Source organism: Perna viridis, chromosome 5 (assembly GCF_037379345.1).
Source record: "Perna viridis isolate PV_CMFRI_1.1 ecotype Kerala chromosome 5, ASM3737934v1, whole genome shotgun sequence".
In the NCBI taxonomy this organism is placed as follows: domain Eukaryota; kingdom Metazoa; phylum Mollusca; class Bivalvia; order Mytilida; family Mytilidae; genus Perna; species Perna viridis.
The window spans coordinates 14504631-14528598 of record NC_142449.1 but is presented as its reverse complement, the minus strand read 5'-3'; the positions used below and the strand labels follow the sequence as shown (position 1 = coordinate 14528598).

General features: G+C 31.0%; 2 protein-coding genes across 13 annotated transcripts in view; one reads left to right on the top strand and one right to left on the bottom strand.

Moving 5' to 3' along the window:
* The window catches only part of LOC148616166 (protein phosphatase 1 regulatory subunit 16A-like), a 53005-nt gene extending 45472 nt beyond the window's left edge, over positions 1–7533 (top strand). For all 12 annotated transcript variants that reach the window (XM_088582916.1, XM_088582914.1, XM_088582915.1 and 9 more), the window contains 2 exons: positions 2011–2116; positions 2698–7533. In XM_088582916.1, coding sequence (XP_088439042.1) covers positions 2011–2116; positions 2698–3372 — 781 coding nt within the window. In that variant the 3' untranslated portion in view covers positions 3373–7533. The remainder of the gene's footprint in view (positions 1–2010; positions 2117–2697) is intronic.
* Positions 7534–8762: 1229 nt separating this feature from the next.
* LOC148616165 (sorting nexin-21-like) lies at positions 8763–22947 on the bottom strand. The gene is made up of 3 exons (XM_088582923.1): positions 22746–22947; positions 14722–14846; positions 8763–12772 (listed from the first exon to the last, which is right to left on the bottom strand). The coding sequence occupies exons 1-3, from the start codon at positions 22876–22878 to the stop codon at positions 12104–12106; spliced, it is 927 nt and encodes a 308-aa protein (XP_088439049.1). The 5' UTR covers positions 22879–22947; the 3' UTR covers positions 8763–12103.
* Positions 22948–23968: the final 1021 nt, after the last annotated feature.

Below are 23968 nucleotides of genomic sequence, written 5' to 3'. Positions count from 1 at the left end.
TTTGTTTTCAGGCACTCATCAGATTATTCACATAGGTATCCATTCATTTTTGTTGTTGTCATGGGTGTATTCATAAGTACCTGACAATATCATTAACTTCATGACATTGTTTATTTTATTGTTATCATACTGGGGAAAAGGTTGTCATGTATAACAAGGCATAATTTTACTGAAACATCACCAATGGTTCCTTTCAATTCTTTTGTCAAAATCAGTCTTTTTTTTGGATTTTTTTTGTTTGTTAGAATCAGGCAATGGGTGACATATCATTCTTCTTAATTTGGTCTTTTGCCTCAAAGATATTCGGTACATCTAGAACACAATTGAAAAGCCATTTAAGGAGGTAGGCATAAGGTAAGGGATATAACTCTGAAAATCATTGAAACGTTTGTATTCAGCATTTTACATCAATCTCGTTTAAGCATCAGAGTAATTTGGATTTATTTCATTCTGTTTCAAATGAAAGCTTGTTAGGGTTTGGTGAAATTGAATATAATACAAATATATCCCTGATTTCAAGAGTTATGTCCCTTACCCCAGGTCTACCACCTTAAATTTATCCTGAAGCATCAGTGACTCAGATTTTTTTGACTGTTTATATATGGAAAATTTTTTTAACATTTTTTTTTTTCAGCTAAATTTGACCTATCAATATCAAAAAAATTTACAATCAATTTGTTGGTCATTTCTGGAGGTAATGAGGTAAAATACTTTGGTAATGCAATATAATCTCTGCAATTATATTCTTCTTGTGCTAAACCTTATACTCATTTTGCTTGATTCTTAGGCAGAACTGTACTTAAATCAACATCAGTTTTGAACTTTATTTTTTGTTTTGGTGTAAACTGTAGTAATATTTTTTTTATTTTTTTTTGTTCAGACTTGGGATATTGCTTTCTGTGTTGTAATGAACTATTTTAAAATTTAACCATTACAGCTGTAGACTTTTCAGGAGCATCCTGAATACTTTAGCCTTCCATAAATCTAGCTCACTTTGTCAGTATCTTGTTAGATTCAGTACTAACTCTTAATTTGACAATGAAACTTTTTTATGTTTAATATTACAAAAAATCAGTATCAGGGAACATGTACCATAAAAAACTTCCAATGAGATTTTTTCCCCATAGACTTAATTTACCAGTTTCTCTAAAAAAATTATTTCTGTATTTTAATGTGTTGTGTAGGGGAAAAGGGGATAAAAATGCTCTTCAACATAGTAACTCGTACAGAATGTTATTTAGGTGATGACCATACAGTATTGAGGGGGAAGGTTGTGTGGCTTGGAAGATTTCTTCGGATCTAAATACATATTTTCACTATTTTAACATTATTGACATGCATCAAATTGAATAATTCATTTTCATATCTATATGATGTTCAGATCAGAGTAAATTAAAGTTTTTTCTCCCATCTTCAAGATCAAAATATTTATTTTCCAAAAGTTTTGAGACAAAATATTTATTTTAAAATTCTGTCAAAAAATGTACAAGTTATAATTTATATTTTGACTTTGTATGAATTACAATTTGTCAAAAAAACAAAAAATTGACCAAAAATCGCTTTCAACTTCAACTGTAGATTTTTAATAAAGGGAGACAACTACAAAAACTTTAAATACACCAATCTGATTAAAAGTAGACCTACCATATGTTCCAATCATTCACTACATGCATCAACTTAATGGATAGATTTAATTTTAATTGTACTATTAATACCTCAGTCTGTACATACTACAGAAGTGGCAGTACATTACATGATTTACTTGTCTTATGTTCGAGTGTTTAAATACAATGTTTCATACAAGTTAATACATGCACTTTCATTGCTTGATTTTTTTAGCTTTTTGGAAATCAAGGACATATCTTCATATGTTAAAATTGTTATCAATGGCAAATGAACACTTATTTTCATTATGGATGCCATCATTTCAGTACTGGAACAGAGGTACTTGTAATGTGTATACTTGTACCATTTGTAATGAATTGATATATGAATAATTTCTATTTTCAGTGCCTCTATTAGAAGAAGCAGTATGAGGGGAGAGAAAAGCCAGTTGTTTATGAAAGAAGCTAAGGAAGAAGCTATGCATTTTGGATGGGGAAAAAATGATATTGATGTAGGTATTGGATGGAGCAAAAGTGAATAACCACATTTCCTTTAAATTACATATGTAAAAGCAACGATGTTACATTAAATTTGATAGCTGAATAATTTCTCTGTTAATTCTAATGTAAAAAAAAAGTAGTACAGAACAGTACATTCTGTAGGTTGTAGCACAGTACATTTGCTTGTACGCTCAGGGTACTGTCATCAGGACGGTATACAGTGAACAATATATTCTTTGGATATAATTTTTTGTTCCATAAGAGATGATAGATAAAAAGACTGCCTTGCTTACTTTTAGAGAAACAATATACTATCTTCTCTTTAACTTATTATGGTAGTCAGAAAAGAAACATTTTAGTATTGCAGAGGTTAGACAAGGAACATTTTAGTATTGCAGAGGTCAGACAAAAAACACTTTAGTAGTTCTTTTTTTCTTTATTCTAGCCAAGTTAAAAAACTGAATATATTAGTAATAAATTGGTATTATAGAAATTGTAAACAGGAAATTTGTTATTATCTTAATTTAGGAGTAAAAGCTTTAAGAGCTGTAGAAGATAACTGGACAAGTTTTGTTGTTTTTTTTCCATGTAGGAGGAAGATAAAGAAAATATGAATGGCAGTACTAATATAGATGAAGTAGAATTGATTATTGATGATGAGATGGATAAAAGGAGGAGAGAACCACAAGAGCAAGAGTATGATATTCAGAGAGAGGTTAGGAGGCAAGATAGTGATAGAAGTTCTCAACCTCCAGGGAAAGATGTCAATCGCAGAAGTTCTTTCAATAAGCGAAATCAAAAACCAGACATTCCACAAAGCAGGGACCAGTCGTTACCTGATAAACCATCAGAACTGAACTATGACACATCAAGGTCAGCGCAAAATCATGATGACAATTCTACTAATTTAACAAAAGTGAACTCTGGGTCTTCATCTTCTTTGACATCAAATCGATATCCTTCGGGAACGCCATCTTTGAACTTGTCAGATCTGAAAAAATACAGATCGGAGAGTCGAAGTCGAGAAAATAGTGTAACTGCAGTAGACAGTCATGTTCAGGATATGTTTTTAAGTACACTGCATCAAGGCAGGAATAAGTACAGTACATCACCCACACAGAATAGAGAGCAACAACATTCCAAAAATAATGGACACAATAATAATCCTCCATATTATAATCACGAAAGTGTGAAAAAGTTCAAGGCGCCCAGTAATGTACCTGTTGTTGGTGGAGAAGAAAAAGATGGATGCTGTAGTATTCTGTGATACTTAAGAAAATTTAGGGTATTTTTTACCGTATTTTGTTTTAAAAGCCATGTTTTCCAGTATGTTTTTATACTTTATTTACCGACTAAAAAAATTCATGATATTCTACGATGTGTATAAAATTATAGATTGCTTGGCTTTTTTTTGTACTAAAGTACTTTTATTTTTGAAGTTGTAGCTTTAAAACAAAATAAGAAATGAATTCACTGACAGAATCTTTAGATAATACTTTCTTTTTAGATGTGATAAAAACTTATTAGGTATAATGTCAATTTCTTCTTCATTCAGTTTTGATACAAAAAAATTATCAAGATAAATGTATTTGGATAGTACATGTACCTTCAGTTTTACTTAACATGTACATGTACACATTTTTCATAACAGTTAAATAAATCTTTTATCTTTTTCTGTTACTATAAACAAATATATGTAATATATGGTTGTACTTAAAAGGTATTATAGTTTTCAATTGACTTTCCCAGTGTATGTGTATTAAAATTATATATGAATTTTTGATAGGTGCAATAGAGGCATTTGTAGTTTCAAATGACCATGTAGAATTAATGAGTTTCAGTTTTAGTTTCTGTCTCTGATAAGTTCATTTGGGACATACCTCCAGATGTCTAGGTATTTATTTATGTCATGTGCACTAATTTATGATCTAATTTTAAAAGTAACAGTTAATTTGATTGACTCTGGATAGTCAGATAAAAATAGCATGGCTTGAATTTCTTTGTGTCCTCAAAAATCTTTATATTTATTTCGATTTTGTAATACATAAAATTACATGGCAAATATTTTTCTAAAAAGTAAATTCTGAATATGCCTAATTAAAAAAAAACATACCTATTATGCTATTGGTAGGAAATTGTCAGTAGTCATAGGGTGAAAAAAGAAAACTTTCTGCTTCATCACTTTCAGTAGAAAATAGATATAGAGGTGTAATAAATTATTTATTGAAATTAAAAGGGTCACAATGTTTCTGAAATGTGCAATCAAATTTGATACATAAGATTGGGTCTATTCTTCCTTGAAAACCTCATTCATAGAATGATAGTTGTATGATTTTATCAGTGATATTGTTGACAATGATTTGACTTCTAATCCTTAAAACAAATACAACACATACATTCCTGAAAAATTTTAAAACAATGAAATTGACTTGAACAATTGAACAATTCTAATGTGATACACTGAGAAACTCAAGCCAAAATTTTACAGCTATAAGATTTCAGACTGTTCATAGATAACATAATGTAATATAAGTTATGTGTTTACAATTACATTCCATTACCATAATTGATAATATAAAAACTTAAGTGTTTTTAAAAGTTTCCTTGTTTAAATATAAATATATTGGCAGTGTTTAGGTTCTCTAATCTGGTTGTACTAGTGAAGAATCTTAGGGTCAGATTTAGGGTCAGATTTATATTGCATGAAAAATCATTCTAGATTTTATGATAATATTTTTCTGTGTTAAATTCATGACATAGTATAAAATTTCACTTTTTTATTTTTCTGTCCTCAACTCATCTTACTGTTTAAAATTTCATTTTTGAAGATTTTTTTTTTTAATATTAAAAAAATGTTTTAATATTAAAGTCTACCATAATGTGGGATCCTCATTTATATTTATTTTGTTCCTACTTGCAATGTGTTCACTATAATCTTCACTTAGCATGTCAACTTCAATGGGAATTACCAGGCCATTCCAGTATACTAAAAATAACTTTAGATGCAAAATTAAGAAACTCTACCAGAATTTGTAGTGGTTGTCTGATCAAAGTAGTACCATCCAACAGGTGGTGTTAAAGAGTTCAGTTAGATATCACTGGAAATAAAAAAAACAGTAACTCCTTCAGGAATTTTGGCTGGGTAAGAGAAGCTAGAAGAAAAAGTAACGGCAAAAAACTAATTCAGAATCAGATTTTAGAATAAAATCAAGAATTATACAAGGTATTTTTTTGTAATATATTTTTGCATTAGTTTTTCATTTAATTAACATGCAAGGTTTGTGTGCAATTTTCATACCATCAGTTCCAACTTTCTTGAATAAGATTATAAAAATGAAAAATGCCTAATCACATGTTTCAAAAATTTAATAGTCAAGACAAAATAGTAAGACTTCTTGAGATTGTACTTTTAAACAAAAATCATCTAGTATCATCTGTAAATTCTTTTTACTCCTAAAGCTGAAAAATTATCTGTTGAAATTTTAATCTTACATATATTACAAGTGTTTATTACAGAAACAAGAATCCTATAAAATCTAATATGAAAGTATAAAAAACCATGTTACATTCTTAGTGTTTCATATTATTCCAACTCTTTATCTCATGGTCATTGTAGTGCCAGTATGTATTTATCCTTATTACGTAGCTGTCTCAATAAATATTAAGCAGGAGGTGATTCATGCATGTCAAAAACCCACAAATTTCCCTTTTGACAGTTAGAAAACGTTTAATATCACACAACCAGTCTTTGTTTTTTAGTTGGTTGTTCCACGTTTGAGATAAAAAATATATTGATCGTACATGAAATTGACACTTTGTAAGAGTACGATAATTATTCTTGATTTAGTTTAATTATGCATGTATGATTTTCACCAAAAATACAGAGCTGTACGTAGATACAACATGTTTTTTCTTTACATGAATCACCTCTGCCATAGGTAGTGTGTGAACTTTATATGGATTGGCTACTTGAATGTGATTTAATGTGTGGTTTGCAGGCAGACCTTCACATACTTAAAAAATAATGTAGCATTTATAAAGTGCACTTCATAAGTTGAGACTATTTTGTTCACTGGTTTTCTATAAAGGAAATTATTTAACATTACAACTTTAAAATTAAAATGTTCAATAAATATGTTTCAGAAAGATTTAAAATTAGCTGATTTATTTTTACATTTTTATTTACTTCTCAACAGAAATGTTGATATAAAAGATTGAATGAGAAGATTCCTCCTTCTCCAGCAAGGCATTTTTCTAGATTGGCATTACACATTAGTTTTTAATGATTTTTTTAAGGAGGTAGACCTAGGGTAAGGGATACAACTCCTAAAAATCATTGGAACATTTGTATTTAGCATTTTACATCAATCTTTTGTAAGCATCAAAGTAACTTGGATTGATTTCATTCTGTTTCAAATGAAAGCTTGATAGGCTTTGTTGAAATTGAATATGATACAAACATATCACTGATTTCAAGAGTTGTTTCCCTTACCCTAGGTCTACCTCCTTAAATAAATCATCAATCTTCTTCCATTTCATAAAATACTGTTCATTTAACTTAACAGTTTTGTACCTGTCAAAGTAGAAATGAAATACATATTGATAGTTTAAAATTAGTTAATTATTTGAAGTGTCATATAGCTTCATTTTTATTTATTTGCAGAAGCATAAAATGCATGTACTGATAAGTTAATGAGCTAACCATATATTATACCACCATTCATTAGGGTGGGAGCTATATTGCAATCACAGTGTCTGTCGGTCTGTTACACTTTTTTGTAACTGATTTCTCAGCTTCTGTTGGAAGGAATGCTTTGATATTTGGTTTAAGCTGAAGCGTGATGACTTGCACTGTATCTTTCTTTTCTAGGTTCTGCTTATGTACTTCCTGTTTACCATATGATTAAGTAATCTGTTAGGTGATGCATCAATTGGACAGAAATGGTTCAGTTACTGGGGGCCGGGGGGTTTGGGTTATTCTTAGCACAACATATTGTGGAACACCTTGACTTAATTTTGCTTTTGTATGATTTAGTGGTTTTCTTCCCCTGTACAGTACTATTATTATATATCCTCATGGCATTAATAAAACCATCATTTTGTGTCATTATGCTTTTTTTCATGTAGTTTTTACTTTTTAATAGATGTAGGATCAGTTTCTAGAAGTTTCTTTATTTTAAGCAGTGTAAACAATTTATTTACTTGTGTGCTGTAACTACAAATATGGTTGTAAATTTTGATGGACTTTATTGTTGAACTATAGAATATAATAGTATTTTGTAACCATTTTTTATGTTAGTAATTTGTAAATTTTATTTTTAAGGAAAATTGCTCATCATAAAATTGTTAAGAATTATGTTGATATGAAATGTTATCACATTGAATGGAACAGCACATCTTGAAACAAAAATATATTCCTGAAACCTTACTCGTCTTATTTTAAAATCTAAATTACAAAGTTATTTCCCATGCCAATTAAGTTGTGAAGAGACATTGTAACAATACCATTTATTCTACTACACCCTTGTCAATATGCTTATACATTTTGTTCATGTATGAACATGATCAATAGAATATCATCAAACTTGGTAACAAATTGAATTTTTGGAAAAACATAGAACTTTATTGAGTTATAAGGTCATACATGTAGATTAAAGAATCAGGTTATGGATTGAGTCTGGCATGTTGGAAGAAGCCAATGTTAGAACAGATAGTTCAAGACCACAACAACTTTAATACAAAAAAGTGCCAAGGAAAAATAAATTGCTTGTACATCAACACCTGTAAAGAGATGACAAAAAATGGCCCTCAGCGTATCAGGTCCTTTTAGTCATTTGCTTAATCTCTGTCGCCCAGTCTAGAAGTGTATTTAGCTCTTTGTAACACTTAGGTGGGGAGACAGTTTTTATCATGTCTGTCACACTTTTGTAAGCATAACTCCTTAGAAACTACTGAACCAAATTTCATTAAAATATATAAATGCTTAGGACATGTGTTGTTGTGCATTTTTGATTTGCTGAATTTTGTGGTAGTAGTAGCCTTTTGGACTTATCAATGAAGCAAATTGTCAGTACAACTCTTTGGAAACTACATAACTAAATTTCATGAAACTTTGCAGGTAGTTAGTACATGATATGTAGTTGTGCATAATACCAGGAAAATCTTATCTTCCTGAAAGCAAGATAACGAATAGTTGGATATCTTTAAGGGGCTTGGAGTCAGAATGTCATTGAATGGGGCATTGTGTATTCATGCAGGTTGTTTTCTTTCATGACCTTCTAGCACATTAAAAATCTGATTGTGTATAAGTCTAATACAAACTTGAATTCTAGCCCGGAATTGATGAAATATCAACAGAAGTGGATCCATTATCAACAAACAATAATACAGAAATCAAACATATAGCTATACTGCATGATGTTTAAAACGCTTTAGACTAAAACAGATTAGACAGTGAGTAAATAGGTCATAATAAATATTTGTTATATGGTGAGCCAAAGTAGTGTACCAGTATATTACTCTGTCCTCTGACAAGAATTTTATCCTATACTTAAAGAGATTGTAAATCTCTCTCCAAAATCTTATTACTCCATACTCCAACAGTACCCAGTCATCTCTAACCTTTTGATGTTTGAAGGTCAATTAACTTTAGAAGAATGAAATGTTCCATTTTATTCATCAAGCTAATATGTTATAAAAGATGAAAAAATTAAAAATTACACAATAGAAAAAAACAAAATTATAAAATATAAAACTTTATTACATATATCCATTACCTAGCACTGTCTATATAAATTGCTTTCCATGTTGAAACCAAACAGTTTACCTTTCATATGTATATATGAATCAGTCAAAACTGTTACAATGACAGAACTAGTATGTCTTTTAAAACCAAAATTGAAAGCCTAAGTAAGCAGTATGGCAAACTTGGGCAAATTTACTCTCATGAAATTCACAAAAAAATAAAAATCAGATCTGCAAAACTTATCTAGAGAAAATTATTCTCGTGATCATAAACACAAGCATGTAAGATCTCCCTAAAAACATCTTTATACATGTATAATGTAAACTACATTGGTAAGTTCCTGTGATTCCTGTAAAAATCCATTAAAATACTTAGCAGGGCACTGCTTGATATGACTGCAGAGGTCAATCCCAGAACAGTCTGGACAATTGTAGACCTTTATAGAATTGTGATATAATGTTTTAACACTACAAAATTGTACAATTGGAATGAAAGTTGGCAAAAAACTTTAATATTTCTTGTGTTAAAAATAATTTCGTTGAAGAGTAATTAAGGGAACAAAGATTCTAGCAGAAATCAAAAGAATGTAATCCAAGGACAAAAGACCAGACATGGAAAACAGACACACTCAACAAAGAACATAAAATAACCAAAATAATACAAAGTAATACAAGCAAATGAGCAAATAGGACTCTACTGAAAACTGGGAGCAAGGACCAGTTGCACCAGTAGGGTAACCATCCTCAGCTTTTCTAAAAACACCCACCATTTTGCTAAAAAAAAGTAAAGTTAAGGGTAGACAAAAGGGAAAAGGAAAACTGATTCTTATCCAGATACCTAAACTGTGCCAGACAGACAGTTTTAAAGATTACTCTATACCTCAACTTAGTTTTAGAAAGAGTATAAAATATAGCTAATAATTGGGTATCAAAGATATGAAAATGGATTTCATAAAATCAAAGATCTAACATATTTCTCACTTCATGCCACTTAAACCATAAGATAAATGGCGAACTACCTGTACATTTTTTTGTTTCTCCAATGGCTTAAAAAACACAATATTATGCCAAAATACCCAATTGCTAAACTTCTCTTCTGTGTGAAAACAAATTTTTACAAATTAACACTGAAACACTTTCAAATTTAATAAAACAAGAGGCTCCCAGGAGCCTGAATTGCTCACCTGGTTTAAGTTTGTCTTTCAAGGGTAATAAATTTAACAAGGAGATGTCCAACAATTTTGACTCAAAAAGACCTTGGTAGGACTTATCATAAGGATCTTTTCAGCAATTGAAAGTTTCTGTCTAACTATTATAGGTTTCAAGATATTGGCTGAAAACTGTAATAAAAGAATTAATCTTTCAAGGGCATAACTCTTACAAGGAGTCGCCTGACAACTTTAATCCCTGAAGATCTTTAAAGGCCTTATGATATTGATCATTTCAGCAATTGAAAGAGTTTGGCTAAACCTAACTGTTTTGAGATATATGCGAAAAACTACTGCCTGACCCCTATGTTCTATTTTTAGTAATGGGGGCCATGTTTTTTGATAGATAAAAAATCCCCACATCAGTTCTATGCAGGATATCACAAGGAACATTCATACTAAGTTTGGTTTCAATTGATCAAGTAGTGTCAGAGGAGAACATTTTTTAAAGAAATAACATTAAAAATAGCAAAAATCGTTGAAAAAGGGCAATAACTCCAACATGGCTTAATGGATTAAAACCAAAATTTGACCAGAGATAGATCTCATCATGCTGAACACCTTTACTGGGTCAGAATTTAGCTAAACCTAACAGTTTTGGAGATATATTCAAAAATCTACTGCCTGACCCCTATGTTCTATTTTCAGTAATGGGGGGCCATGTTTTTTGATAGATCAAAAATCCCCACATCAGTTCTATGCAGGATATCACAAGGATCATTCATAATAAGTTTGGTTTCAATTGGTCAAGTAGTGTCAGAGGAGAAGATTTTTTAAAGAAATAACATTAAAAATAGCAAAAATCGTTGAAAAAAAAGCAATGACTCCAACATGGCTTAATGGATTAAAACCAAAATTTGCCCAGACAGATCTCATAATGCTGAACACTTTTAGCTATGTCAGAATTTAGCTAAACCTAACGGTTTTGGAGATATATGTGAAAAATCTACTGTCTGACCCCTATGTTCTATTTTTAAAAACGGTGGCCATGCTTTTCGACGAATTAAAAAATCCCCACATTAGTTCTATGCAGGATACCCAAAGAAAGATTCATACCAAATTTGGTTTCAATTGGTCAAGTAGTGTCAGAGGAGAATATTTTTGAAAGAAATAACATTAAAAATATCAAAAATCGTTGAAAAAGGGCAATAACTCCAACATGGCTTAATGGATTAAAACCAAAACTTGATCAGAGATAGATCTCATCATGCTGAACACTTTTAACTGGCAAAAATTTAGCTAACCTAACAGTTTTGGAGATATATGTAAAAACTACTGTCTGACCCCTATGTTCTATTTTTAGTAACAGCAGCCATGTTTTTCAATGAATCAAAAATCCCCACATCAGTTGTATGTAAATGATAAATATTATAGATATGTGTCTGGTTTACAAATGATTAAGAAATACATACAGTACTACATGTACTTACATAGTGGGTAATCCATAATATGTAGCTATAATTAATGAATGCCCAGTTCTCAAATGTTCTTTCTAAAGATCTAAAAAATGCATTGCTTATTTCAAAATTATTTTTCTCCCACAAAAAGTAGAAAACAAATGACTGTTGTGTTCAAGAAAATCAAAATGTACAAGACAATATCAAACTATAGATGATGTATTGGAATAATCTTACCAAAGAAAACTGTACTGAACTCATTATAGTTATCAATACTTTATCTGTATATACCTATATACTGACTAACATACTTGCGTACAACTATGCAATTTAACAAGCATGCAATTAAGTGAAATCCAGTCTACTTTCTGAAATTGAATGCATCAGATGAACTAAAGTAATATTTTACAGTATAGTAACTACTATATAAGGGAGTGCATCTCACATCAAACTGAGCACTTTTAATATAACATAACAAATAAAATCAATAAAAATTGCAAAGTTATTGTAAAACACACTCTGTGTACTCTCTCAGAAGCAAGATTAAATTCCTTTATCACAGATATATGTTTAAAACTTTCAGTTCATACTTCCACTAAAATGCTTTGAGATCAATCACAGATCTACTTTAACTTGTGTAAAAATATCATCAGCTGCTAATTTCAGCTGTTATGACATCTAGCAAATTAGTATTGGTTTCTGTTTCGATTCCTTTATCCCTGAGCTCTCCAAGTTTGGCTTCTAAATGTGCCTTCTCTTTCTCTAGAACCCAATGTAGATAAATGCAGTCGTGAATCAAAGGGAGGTAATACACATTATGAATATCACCTCCAATACATGATAACCCAATAGTAGAATACTTCATGGCTCTTTCACGATCTCCTAATTTCTTACAACATGCAACAAGAGAACAGATTGTCTTAATCACATTTTTGTTTTGGGGACCAAGTATTTTTTCTTGTACAGGAAGATATTTTTCAAATACTGCAATGGCTTCTGCATATTTCTCCTTCAATAATAAATCAAAACCTTTTCTCAGTTCAATCCCATAGAAAAACATTTGAGTTTCTGTAGAAAATCTTATTTCACTAACTGATATCACATGATTAAGATATTGTTCAAATGCCCTACTTCTTTTAGCTATTGTTTCACTCTTTAAATTTCCAATTAATACTTTCCCAGGGAAAGCAACTGTTTCCATAGTAGTAGGAAATTTCTTCTTCAGTTTAAGATGGTATTTCTCAAAGTCTGAATATCTTTTCTGTACAATACCTGGGGTCTTCTCTATCCCATGTCCTGATATTAAAATCTGATAACTCTAAAATAAAAAAAAAACATACAATGTAAATGTTATCTCTAACTTAACAAATGATCTAAAAAAATATTACTTCGTACCAATTTTTGTGGTGCGATGAAATAGTTTTTAATATACAAAATCTATAAAATGAAATTTTTATGGTATATGCATGTATAAAATAAATCAGTCTAATAAATGGTAAAAGTGTTTGCACAAAAATTAAAAGAACACAGTGAAAATAAGTGATGATAACTGTATAGAAACCACTCATGTCTGGTCAAATGATATTACAGCGAGTAATATTATTTAACTTTAGGGAATAGAGTTGTCTTTCCTTGATTAAATGCACATTACCAAATGAAATATCTTATATATTTAACTAGAAAACTAACAAGGAGATTTAAAAGTTTCTATCATTTCATAGCTATTTTATCTATGTTAGATACAAAGTTCTTTTTGTAAAATGTCCAGTTACTATATAAGCCTAAAGACAGTTCATCTGGTGATTGTGGAGGGAAGACCAAATATAATCCCTGAAGTTAACTTTACTACTTGTCGTAATTGAAAGTAAATTTCATAAATGTAGTTTATCACAAAAATGCAGCATGCTATTTATCAACCTAAATGGCTGTTTTCCAGGAAAAGTATTCATATCACCAGCCCACTCCAGTTTTAGACAACGAGGCCTGAGCTCCCGAGTTGTATACAAAAATTGCCGAAATTGCACTAAAATGATGTTTGAACATGTTTGACATTTTACTATCAATGAGTTCTAAGTGTTTGACCATGGACAGTAACATGTAAACTAAATGATATAAGAACATTTTAGCACAATGCTTGACGATTTCAAGTTATTAACTCATGACTTCAAGTCCCTGTGGTATAAGATAGTGAAAAGTTACTAACTCATGACTTCAAGTCCCTGTGGTATAAGATAGTGACAAGTTACTAACTCATGACTTCAAGTCCCTGTGGTATAAGATAGTGAAAAGTTACTAACTCATGACTTCAAGTCCCTGTGGTATAAGATAGTGAAAAGTTACTAACTCATGACTTCAAGTCCCTGTGGTATAAGATAGTGAAAAGTTACTAACTCATGACTTCAAGTCCCTGTGGTATAAGATAGTGACAAGTTATTAACTCATGACTTCAAGTCCCTGTGGTATAAGATAGTGACAAGTTACTAACTCATGACTTCAAGTCCCTGTGGTATAAGATAGTGACAAGTTATTAACTCATGACTTCAAGTCCCTGTGGTATAAGATAGTGACAAGTTATTAACTCATGACTTCAAGTCCCTGTGGTATAAGATAGTGACAAGTTATTAACTCATGACTTCAAGTCCCTGTGGTATAAGATAGTGAAAAGTTACTAACTCATGACTTCAAGTCCCTGTGGTATAAGATAGTGACAAGTTATTAACTCATGACTTCAAGTCCCTGTGGTATAAGATAGTGACAAGTTACTAACTCATGACTTCAAGTCCCTGTGGTATAAGATAGTGACAAGTTACTAACTCATGACTTCAAGTCCCTGTGGTATAAGATAGTGACAAGTTACTAACTCATGACTTCAAGTCCCTGTGGTATAAGATAGTGACAAGTTCATATATGCCATTGAAATGATATACAATGATTTTTTAACCTGATGGTAGCAAGTTTTTGTTTTGTAAAGGGGAATATTCCCTTTGACAAATTTCTAGCCTTGTTTTTAAATTCAAATTTGGGTTTACCCACTAAAATTTCTTTTTGTCATATTTTTAATTTGGAAATATGACTTAACTAATACAAAATACATACATGTAGAAGAGCTGTTACATCAATAACATGTCAAAATGAATCATAAATTACCATTACTTTGTAATTTTCTATAAAGTTTCAAATTTAAGACCTTTTTAAATCATAAACATTTCCCAAAATTTTTTGCTTCACTGTTATCAATTAAATCATGGTCATATATATTGCACATACCACATAGCTTGAATGACCTTCCCTGACTGTTTCAGCTGATATAATTTCAAAGTTGACATAGCCTGCTCTATCACCTGTGGATTCTATGGAAACACAGCCTGGACTCACTGGACTGGGTGGAAAGACTGGAAAACAGTATTTCATTATAAAAATGATTTTATTCCATCTATATGAACATCATTTATAGAGTACAATGCCACTCTTACACATACATGCACATATACATTTCAATAAAATAGAAAGATTGTTTTGGTTTTTATATCATAGTTAATAATGCATAATAAAAGAGTAATCAAGGGAACCAAGGTTATAGCGGTAATCAAAAGAATGTAATCCAGGGACAAAGACCAGACATGGAAAACAGACATACACAACAAAGAACATAAAGTAACTAAAATCATACATACAAAGTAACAAAAGTAAATGAGCAACTAGAAAACACATCCCTAGTAGCCTTAAATAATAGAAATCACATCCCTAGGGGCCTTAAATAATACAAAACACATCCCCAGTGGCCTCAAATAATAGAAAACACATCCCTAGTGGCCTTAAATACTACCATGTAGTTTATATTTTATATATTTATATTCTATTTTATTTGCTTAATATTACAAGAGCTGTATGAAATTTCAGGTATATTACTTCTTTGTGACACCAACACATTTCAATCTCTGTAAGTAATCAAGGGAACCAAGATTCAAGCGGTTTTCAAAAAATGTTTATTACAAGAATAAAAACAAGACTTCAGAAGTGTTATATATACATGTACTGCAACTGACTATCTCAAAACATGAGTTCTAATCCTGTAATGACACCTATAGATATTCAAATTACAGTGTGACCTACATGTAGCTTTGTCATGTTATTTAGCAGAGCTCTTTCTTTATATTTACATGAACATCAAATATTCAACAAATAAACAGACAAAATTAAAATCTTACAGAAATTTCCAAAGTCTGTTGAGATAAAGTTCTTAACATATTTCCCAGAAAAACACATGCACTGCAGTTAAAAAAAAAAATTATATTTTGAAAAATGCTTTTAGAAAAAAAATCCTCGAAGATGTTATAAAACTAAAACCTAATATACAATATGTAACATTATTTTGAAAAAATAATATGTACATACATGTACATGTACCATATACATTCTATATGAACAGTATAATGCACATGTACCTTGAACAGTTACATTGTTTTTACAATATTCACTTATAGTGCTCAGTGATGACACATTATATTCTATTACAACTACTACTCCACAACTAGTGTTAGATTATACTAAGACAAAATAAGATCAGATTTGTACTAAAATGAATGTGTATTCAAGGTTGCTTTATATGTATTTCAAATTACTGTGTTTCTGGTAAGGTCTACAAAATAAGCAGTTTTTTTTTAAAATCATACATACAAAGTAACAAAAGTAAATGAGCAACTCGGACTCCACTAAAAACTGGGATCATGGACCAGGTGCACTGGTAGGATAAGCGTCCTCTGCTTTTCTAGAAACACCCGCCGAGTTGCTCATAAAAAGTCAAGTCCGGGGGAGACAAACGAGGAAAGAAAAACTTTGACCCGTTGAATAAATCAGTTTTCATGGTGCTGATGGATACACCATAACGATCCATGAGTTCATGATGACGACCATAAAACTTCTGTAGTGATGACTTCAATCTTGTAGAAACATAACCATGTTCCAGAAGCCTCTTTGTTAGAGTTCTAGCGCGATACAAAAAGTCTGCGTAGTTTCACCAAGCTCTCGCATAACGTATGAGTTGTGATATGAACACTCCATACGCAGGAGCCGAAGGGATGTTGCCACAGATGAAAGGAAAGTTGACAATTCTGAATGAAAAGTCATTGAAAAATAATAGATTTGATTAGCTATATGGTGGTATACCTAAAAAATGTGTAGCTCATTCCGGTAGTTACTTTTCCCTGTTCCCAATAATATTTTGCAGATATTTCCATTATTACGAAATATCTCCAGCTGAAAGTTGGTACACATTTACAAAAACACATGATGGCCGAGCTAGAATCTATGATTTTTAAAATGAGTAACCTGAAATTCGTGTACCCAAAATCAAAGTCTGGAATATTTGTTACCTGTACAATTTTAATAGATATACATGTATTAACATTACAACATCATAATAGTATCAAAATAATCAAGGACAATAAATTATAATCACATAAGATTATGCTTATGAGACTGTAGTTTTTAACTTTTGATGGTATCCATTATCTGCTGACATTGGGACTGATGCTAAGTACTGTACAGAATTTAAACTCTGGCATTTCTTTTTTTTTTAAACAATATCAAGGCCTAATCTAGAGGGAGAAATTAGCAAAATATTTTCCTTGATGTGCTCACTTCTCTCATTTGTCTTTGTCTTTGTAAAAATTATATAGACAATAAAATGTTTCACAAGCTGCAGCTTTTTATGACCACTGAGGTCAAACCCTGAACAGTTGGTGCAAGTATAGACACATCATTTGAACTTGATTCTGCTTTGAATTACGGTAAGATATTTGACAAGGGATAAGATTTTGACCAGATTTGAAGATGTTATTTTTTTGGCCCATTATTCCTAAATGGTTGAAGTTTAAACCTCCAAAATCAATCCATACCTTTCTTTGGTGGTATGGCACTTGTGGTACAATTTCGAAGCTATTCATTCCCTATTTATATTCAATTATGTGATATGTTTGTTACAAGATATATTGCTCTTGCTTTGGTTGATTTAATTGAGAGGCGTTTAGTTTATACCATATCTTAACCCACAAAAATCCCAGCTTTCCTTTGGTGATGAGGCACCTTGTTACACAATGTTGAAGCAATCCATTCACAAATAGTCAAGTTATTGTCTGGACATTATGACAATGCATGTATCTGGTGCCCACCTTTTGACCTCTAATTTAAAAATTGTTTAAGAGGCTGCCGATGTAAAAAGCAGGTGGCACATGACAAATTTTGTTTTCAAATTTTTTTCACCCACTTCATATAATAAATGCATCCTTCTTCAAAGTTGGTTTTTGGATTAACTGCAATGATAAAAGAGAAATAACTTACATAGAAAGCACTGAAATTCATTGAAAAAATGAGGCAACTCTTGAATTAAAGCTTTGTTGGGAAACTTTAAAACCATTTTCTGAGCCATCCATTGTCAATTCAAAACAAACTTTTTACTTTTAGACATACTGGTACAAATGGTCTATACATTACATTGGAACTAAAAATTCAGTGGGATAAAATTTATCCTGAGCCACTCATATCATAGGATCTTTCTGGTGTTAACATGGACAGCCTATTAAGTCTACACACCCAAAATCAATACCAGTCCGACCATTAACTTGTGGTATAAAATATTGTTGAACATCAATTTCCTCTGCTTTCACTGAAGCTACATTTGTAAATAGTTAAATTCTATGAAATGCTTGTTTTGGCCCCTAATTCTATAACAGATGGGTCCATAATCCCCAAAATCAATACAAACATTTTTGTGAATTGGAAGCTTGAAGGGTTTGACACTAACTTATTTGTTTGGTAGTCAGCAGGACTACTTCAGATGTAAAATAGATACATATAGTCTGCAGACAGTAATAATGGTTCTGTTCTTCAATCTTATACAAAAGAAGGTAAAATTTAGATAGCTCATAGGACTACCATGAAATTTTTTCAAGTAGTCCTCTCCAAAATTAGTGTTGATCCCTGCCTTGTGATTAAATTTTATAAAGATCAACCAGCTAATATTCAAGTTATCAGCAAAAAACCAAGTGTCTATAGGAAGTGACAGTGCCATACCATTATAAATGTACAATCAGTAACTTTTTGCAGTTTTATAAAAATGTCAATTTTGTTATTTTTAAACAGCATTTAGTAAAAGTTCACCTAGTCATCATTATCTAAATTAGAGTCTGCAATATCATGTCTTTCAAAATTTGACTCAAAGTCTATACGTGATGTTTTAACCACTGAATGTTTTCAGAAATATATAATATTAGGACAATAAAGTGAGAAATAAAAAGAAATTTGTTTGGTACTGTAACTTCTGGTTACATATCTTGGGCCTTCAGAAAACAGAAAAGCAGTCAAATAATAAATATCGTAAAAACAAAAATCCTCATTTTTATGACTAGGAATGACTTGAAATGAGCTTTTGCATACATGTACATGTATCTCATGCAATATTCTGTAATTATGAATAATTTGGCAAAATATTATGGAACGGGGAAAAGTTGGTACAGGTATGAGTAATATTACAAAACAGCAAAAATCTTGGTAGTAAAAGTTTTGTACAGAAACATGTAGCATTGACCTTGTGAAAGTATCAACTGAGACTGCTTAGAAAGTTAACACAAAGCTAAAGAGGATCTATTGAACATAAGACCAAAAAAATAAAATGTCTGTTTCCTGCTTCCCTACCTATACCCTCAATATATACAAAACATGAACTCAAAAGATCTTTTAAAGATCCATAACCTGCGTATGGAGTGTTCATACCAATACAAATATTTTATTGGCTCAAACTCAGATGTAAGAAATGGTTAAGGCCCATTATATTCAAAGATATATATATATATGACATTATCAATATACATATATAATGTTGAGACTGTAACAATAATTCGGCAATTACACTGAAATATGAAATAATTATGATAAAGTTTTCCTTAGATCAAGTCATTTAGATATGGAGGAAGACATTTTAAGAGCAGGAAGAGTGTTGCTATTTAAAATTAGGTTTACTTTTATGGTTACATCTCTATTATTAAAATTTTTATAGTAGTTGCAAATTTTATTTTGAAATATATTTCTTTGTGTATTATATGCACTACAACTAAATAAAAAGTGTATTTCATTTTCAATGTGTTCACTATTACAAACTGGACATAATCTATTATTTCTAGGAATGGTCAAATGTCTTCCTTTTTCAATCATTAAATGATGTGCACTAATTCTAAGTTTGCACAGATTAGATCTATCAGATAAACAAGATAATTTGTCTACATAAGCTGGTCTTATACCCATTTCATAGACTCTTTGGAAAAATGACAATTTGGAAGAGTTATATATTCTGGTATTTTGTTCTTGGGTACACTGGTCAATAATTCTTTGTTTGATTTGCTCCAAGTGTAGCTTAAGCAAGCTTTGTTTATTTATTAAGTAACTATATCCCAGGGATCAGATAAAATGTGATTCAAATACCCAATAGCTGCCATGTTTACTTTACTTTTCATGGGAAGTCTACCCAATTCAGCTCTACAAGCATCATTGGGGGCTTTACAGTGGACCCCTAATATCTCTTTAATAAATTTGATATGCACTTTCTAAAATGGGTCAGAATCTTTCAAAGATACACCAAAACCCCAAATTTCACTACAATATAATAGAATGGGAGAAACAAGTGAATCTAATAATTTTTCCAAGAGTCTACAAGGGTTATTCATACCAACAGTTTTCCTAATTTTAAATAATGCTTTTCTTGCTTTTTCAGTTAGGGAATTTATAGCTAATTAAAATTACAGTTATGTTTCGTAGTGATGCCCAAGTAGTTATAGTGTGACACAATTTCAATACTCAAATTACTATATAGGAATGTATTTTTATGACTTTTCCCATTTGAACTAAACACTATAACTTTAGATTTATCAGTGTTAACTTGAAGACTCCATGAATCACAATACGTAAATAATTTGTTTAAACAATTTTGTAGCCCTGATTGGCTCTCAGACAATAATACAATATCATCAGCATATAACTGTATATTTCTAGAAGAGTCTTCAATAACAACTGGATCCAAACTTGGTTGGTTAAAATGTTTTACTAAGTCGTCAATAAAGAAATTAAACAGAAGAGGACTCAACATGTCACCTTGTTTAACACCGCATTCAGAGGGAAATGTTGAGCTGAGTCCATTTAAAAATTTTATTTTATATGATGTGTTAGAGTACATTGAAAATAAAATTTTAAATACATATCCATGAGTGTTATTTTTTAAGAGTTTGTAAAATAAACATATCCTCCAAATGGTATCAAATGCTTTCCTTAAATAAATGAGAGCAGCAAATTGTTTTTTGCTTTTTTGTTTGAAGTTGTCGACGATGGTTTTTAGTGTAAAGATATGGTCTGCTGTGCGACTTTTTTCTTTAAAGCCAATCTGGTTTTTGCTAATGAGATTGTTACTGTATATAAATCTGGACAGTCTATTAAATACTATTTTATTAAAAAACTTGCCTAAATTGGACGTAATAGAGATTCCTCTATAATTACTTGGGTCTAGCTTGCTACCTTTTTTTGTATACATGTATTAGTACTATACGGCTTTCATTCCAAACTTTTGGGAAAAGACCATTTTTTAAGATTAAGTTAAACAGTATTTTAAGTGGTTTCAACAAAACTGGAATAGCATTTTTCAGCATTTCATTTAATATCATATCTGATGAAGATGATTTTCCATTTCGTAGTGAGCGAATATCTTTCAATATTTCCTCTTCTTTAATTTCCTCATATGCTGATAGGACAAACTTAGTGTTTAAATTTTCAAGTAAAGACATGAATTCTTTATTAATGTTGGTTTGAAAAGCATTATTTTTATCACATGCTTTATTAAGCTCTTTGTAAAAGTCAATAAAAGCATTATGATTGATGTTTGTTTCATTAGATTCAGGGTTTTTATTTTTATCAAGTTTATGCAATAAGTCCTGAAAATCTTTCGGATTTTTATTGCTTATTTTATTAAGCTGGGTACATATAGAGTTCCTATACTGTTTTTCTTCAAACTTACATAACCGTCTCAATTTAGACCCAAGTGAATAAAATTTCTTTTGATATAAATGATTATAAGGAAATTTGTTTACAAGTTTTTTCATAGTTTTTAACTGACCTATGGAGATCTCTGCAGGATTCTGAGAACCATGGCTTCTTTAGGGATTTTAAAACAAATTTAGCAGATTTATTGGCACTATCAAGGAGAATTGTGTTAAAAGCCTCTACAGCTGTATTTGAGTCTTTAAAATCTGTTTCCAAAAAATCTTTAAATTTATTACAGCTATCTTCACTATTTATTTGGGTATTGTATTTTTGGATAGCTTCAGGGGACCATATAAATTTACAAGGTAATGAATCCAGATGACACTGTTCAGTATCTTGAGAAGTAAAACATGAAAAAAGTGTACAACTTATAGCACAATGATCAGAAAGGGAAGTGAAGTTATGCGCTTCAAAATAGCCAATATTACTAATCAACTCTTGTGAAACAATTATATAATCAACAACACTGCATCCGTTATAAGTAATGCATGTAAATCTTCCTTGAAGATCACCTATAGTTCTACCATTTAAAGTGCATAGTCCTGATCCTTTGCATAAATTGAGCAATAATTTTTGCCACTTTTATTAACAAATTTTGTATCAAAATTGTTTCTAAGTAAGGTGTGATCTTGGATATAATGATCGTCACTAATCGGATCATTTTTTGAATTATCATCAGAAACGAAATCAGGTTTTATGCATGTGTACGTGTTAAAATCGCCTTGTAAAATAATATGACCTAGGCTACTATATTTTACTATATCACTTACTAGGCCTATCATATATTGTTTCTATGCCAAAGTCATAAACATTAGAATTTTCTGGGGATATGTAAATGGTTGCTAAATAAATAAATAAAGTCTGAATTGTTTCCCTATTATACTCAATGTAAAAATTTTTTTTTTAAATGAAATAATTTCATTACCTACCCATCCATTTTTTAAATTTTTTTGGTAGCAGGAAACAAGACTATTTTTTTTTTTTGGGGGGGGGGGCTAAAGAACAAGGACATTCTTGCTTGGATTTGCCGAAATACCCCCACTTCCTTTCAATGAAAGTTAATGTAAATTTAGTTTGTTATTTCAGTATTTTTCCTCAAATAATCTTTATAATTGCAATTTAAATGTGTCTCATTAAACGTGTTCTACAAACAATCCCTCGGAGAATATATAAAATGTCATTGTCATAACTTAATTGAGTATACTGTATACATTTTTCTGTGTTGGAAACATCTCCTATTTGTAGAGTCAAACTAGTTTTATTTCCAAAGACATCGGTTTCATCTGTCAAGGCTTCATCCAGTGACTCTTCTCGTTTAAGACAATCCAGTCCTTTCTTAGGCATTATTCCGAGAAAACGTCACATCTTTCAGGTACATGTAGTTTACATTTTGGTTTTTGTTATATAGAAAACGAATAACGTTTCATATTTTGGCCGGAAAATTTCCTGTATTTTTTTTTTTTTTTTTGCTTTAAACATATTTTTGTTTCAAATAAATACGTCAGTTTTAATTAATACAGCAGTAATATATCATAAGGATTCGGAAACAAGCCTAAGCTAATACCATCATATTGAATCAGCATGCTCTAACACGTTCGTATTACATGTATTTATGCAATAATGAAAAAAAGTAGCACGTTAAAGAACCCTGCTGTGGTATTCTCTCGGAATAGGAACCATTAGGCACCGTCACAGCAGGCTAAATTGCCCGACCCTACCCACCCTCCCTATTTCTAGTGGCAATCACAATTTGTCGACCCTATTATCCTTGTGTCCCATCCCATTTTTCATTTCATCGTCATCATCATTTCATGTTCATTTTGTCATCCATCTCATGTTCATCGCCTGAATATAGCTAAAATATTGCTGCTCGGGCGTTAAACCCCAACAATCAATCAATCAGTGTAGTTGTATACTCTTTGGCTGCATGTTAATAAGTTGATAGTTGGAACAAGCCCCTGTACATCCAGGTGGCGTTGTCTCTTTGACATATTCACCATTACTATTCTCGTTATATTTTTTTAAAAGGAGAACTACCGATCCCATCAATAATGGTTAACATGACAATGAATCGAAAGAAAGTCTTTGCAGCATTCATTTATCTTAGGGAAGCCTTCGACACTGCTTTAAGAATAGGCCTATTTTATAAATTTCTTGAAAAAACATTCCCTGCCCTTGTCTAAAAAATTCTAGTTTTAATGTATAGAAATACATCTTATTAAATTACATTATTATATACAGTTATGAAATGGACTTGGATCCAGCTCCATTTTAGGACGATGTGCAAAGCAAGGAGAAGTATTAAGACCCCCCACCTTTTTGTTAGATCACCTAAAGAGTCATGTGAGCTTTTACTATCACTTGGCTTCCGTCGTCATCGTCATCGTCATCGTCGTCGTCGTCGTCTCATCCATTAACAATTACTGAGCAAAAT

What these genes read in the sequence shown, in the direction of transcription:
- LOC148616165 (XM_088582923.1), bottom strand. Translation starts at nt 22,878, where the DNA reads ATGCCTAAGAAAGGACTGGATTGTCTTAAACGAGAAGAGTCACTGGAT. An exon ending in TGTTTCCAACACAGAAAAAT is followed by an intron (nt 14,847 to 22,745) that starts GTATACAGTATA and finishes ACTGTTTTCCAG; the next exon opens with TCTTTCCACCCAGTCCAGTG. An exon ending in AAGGTCATTCAAGCTATGTG is followed by an intron (nt 12,773 to 14,721) that starts GTATGTGCAATA and finishes TTTTTATTTTAG; the next exon opens with AGTTATCAGATTTTAATATC.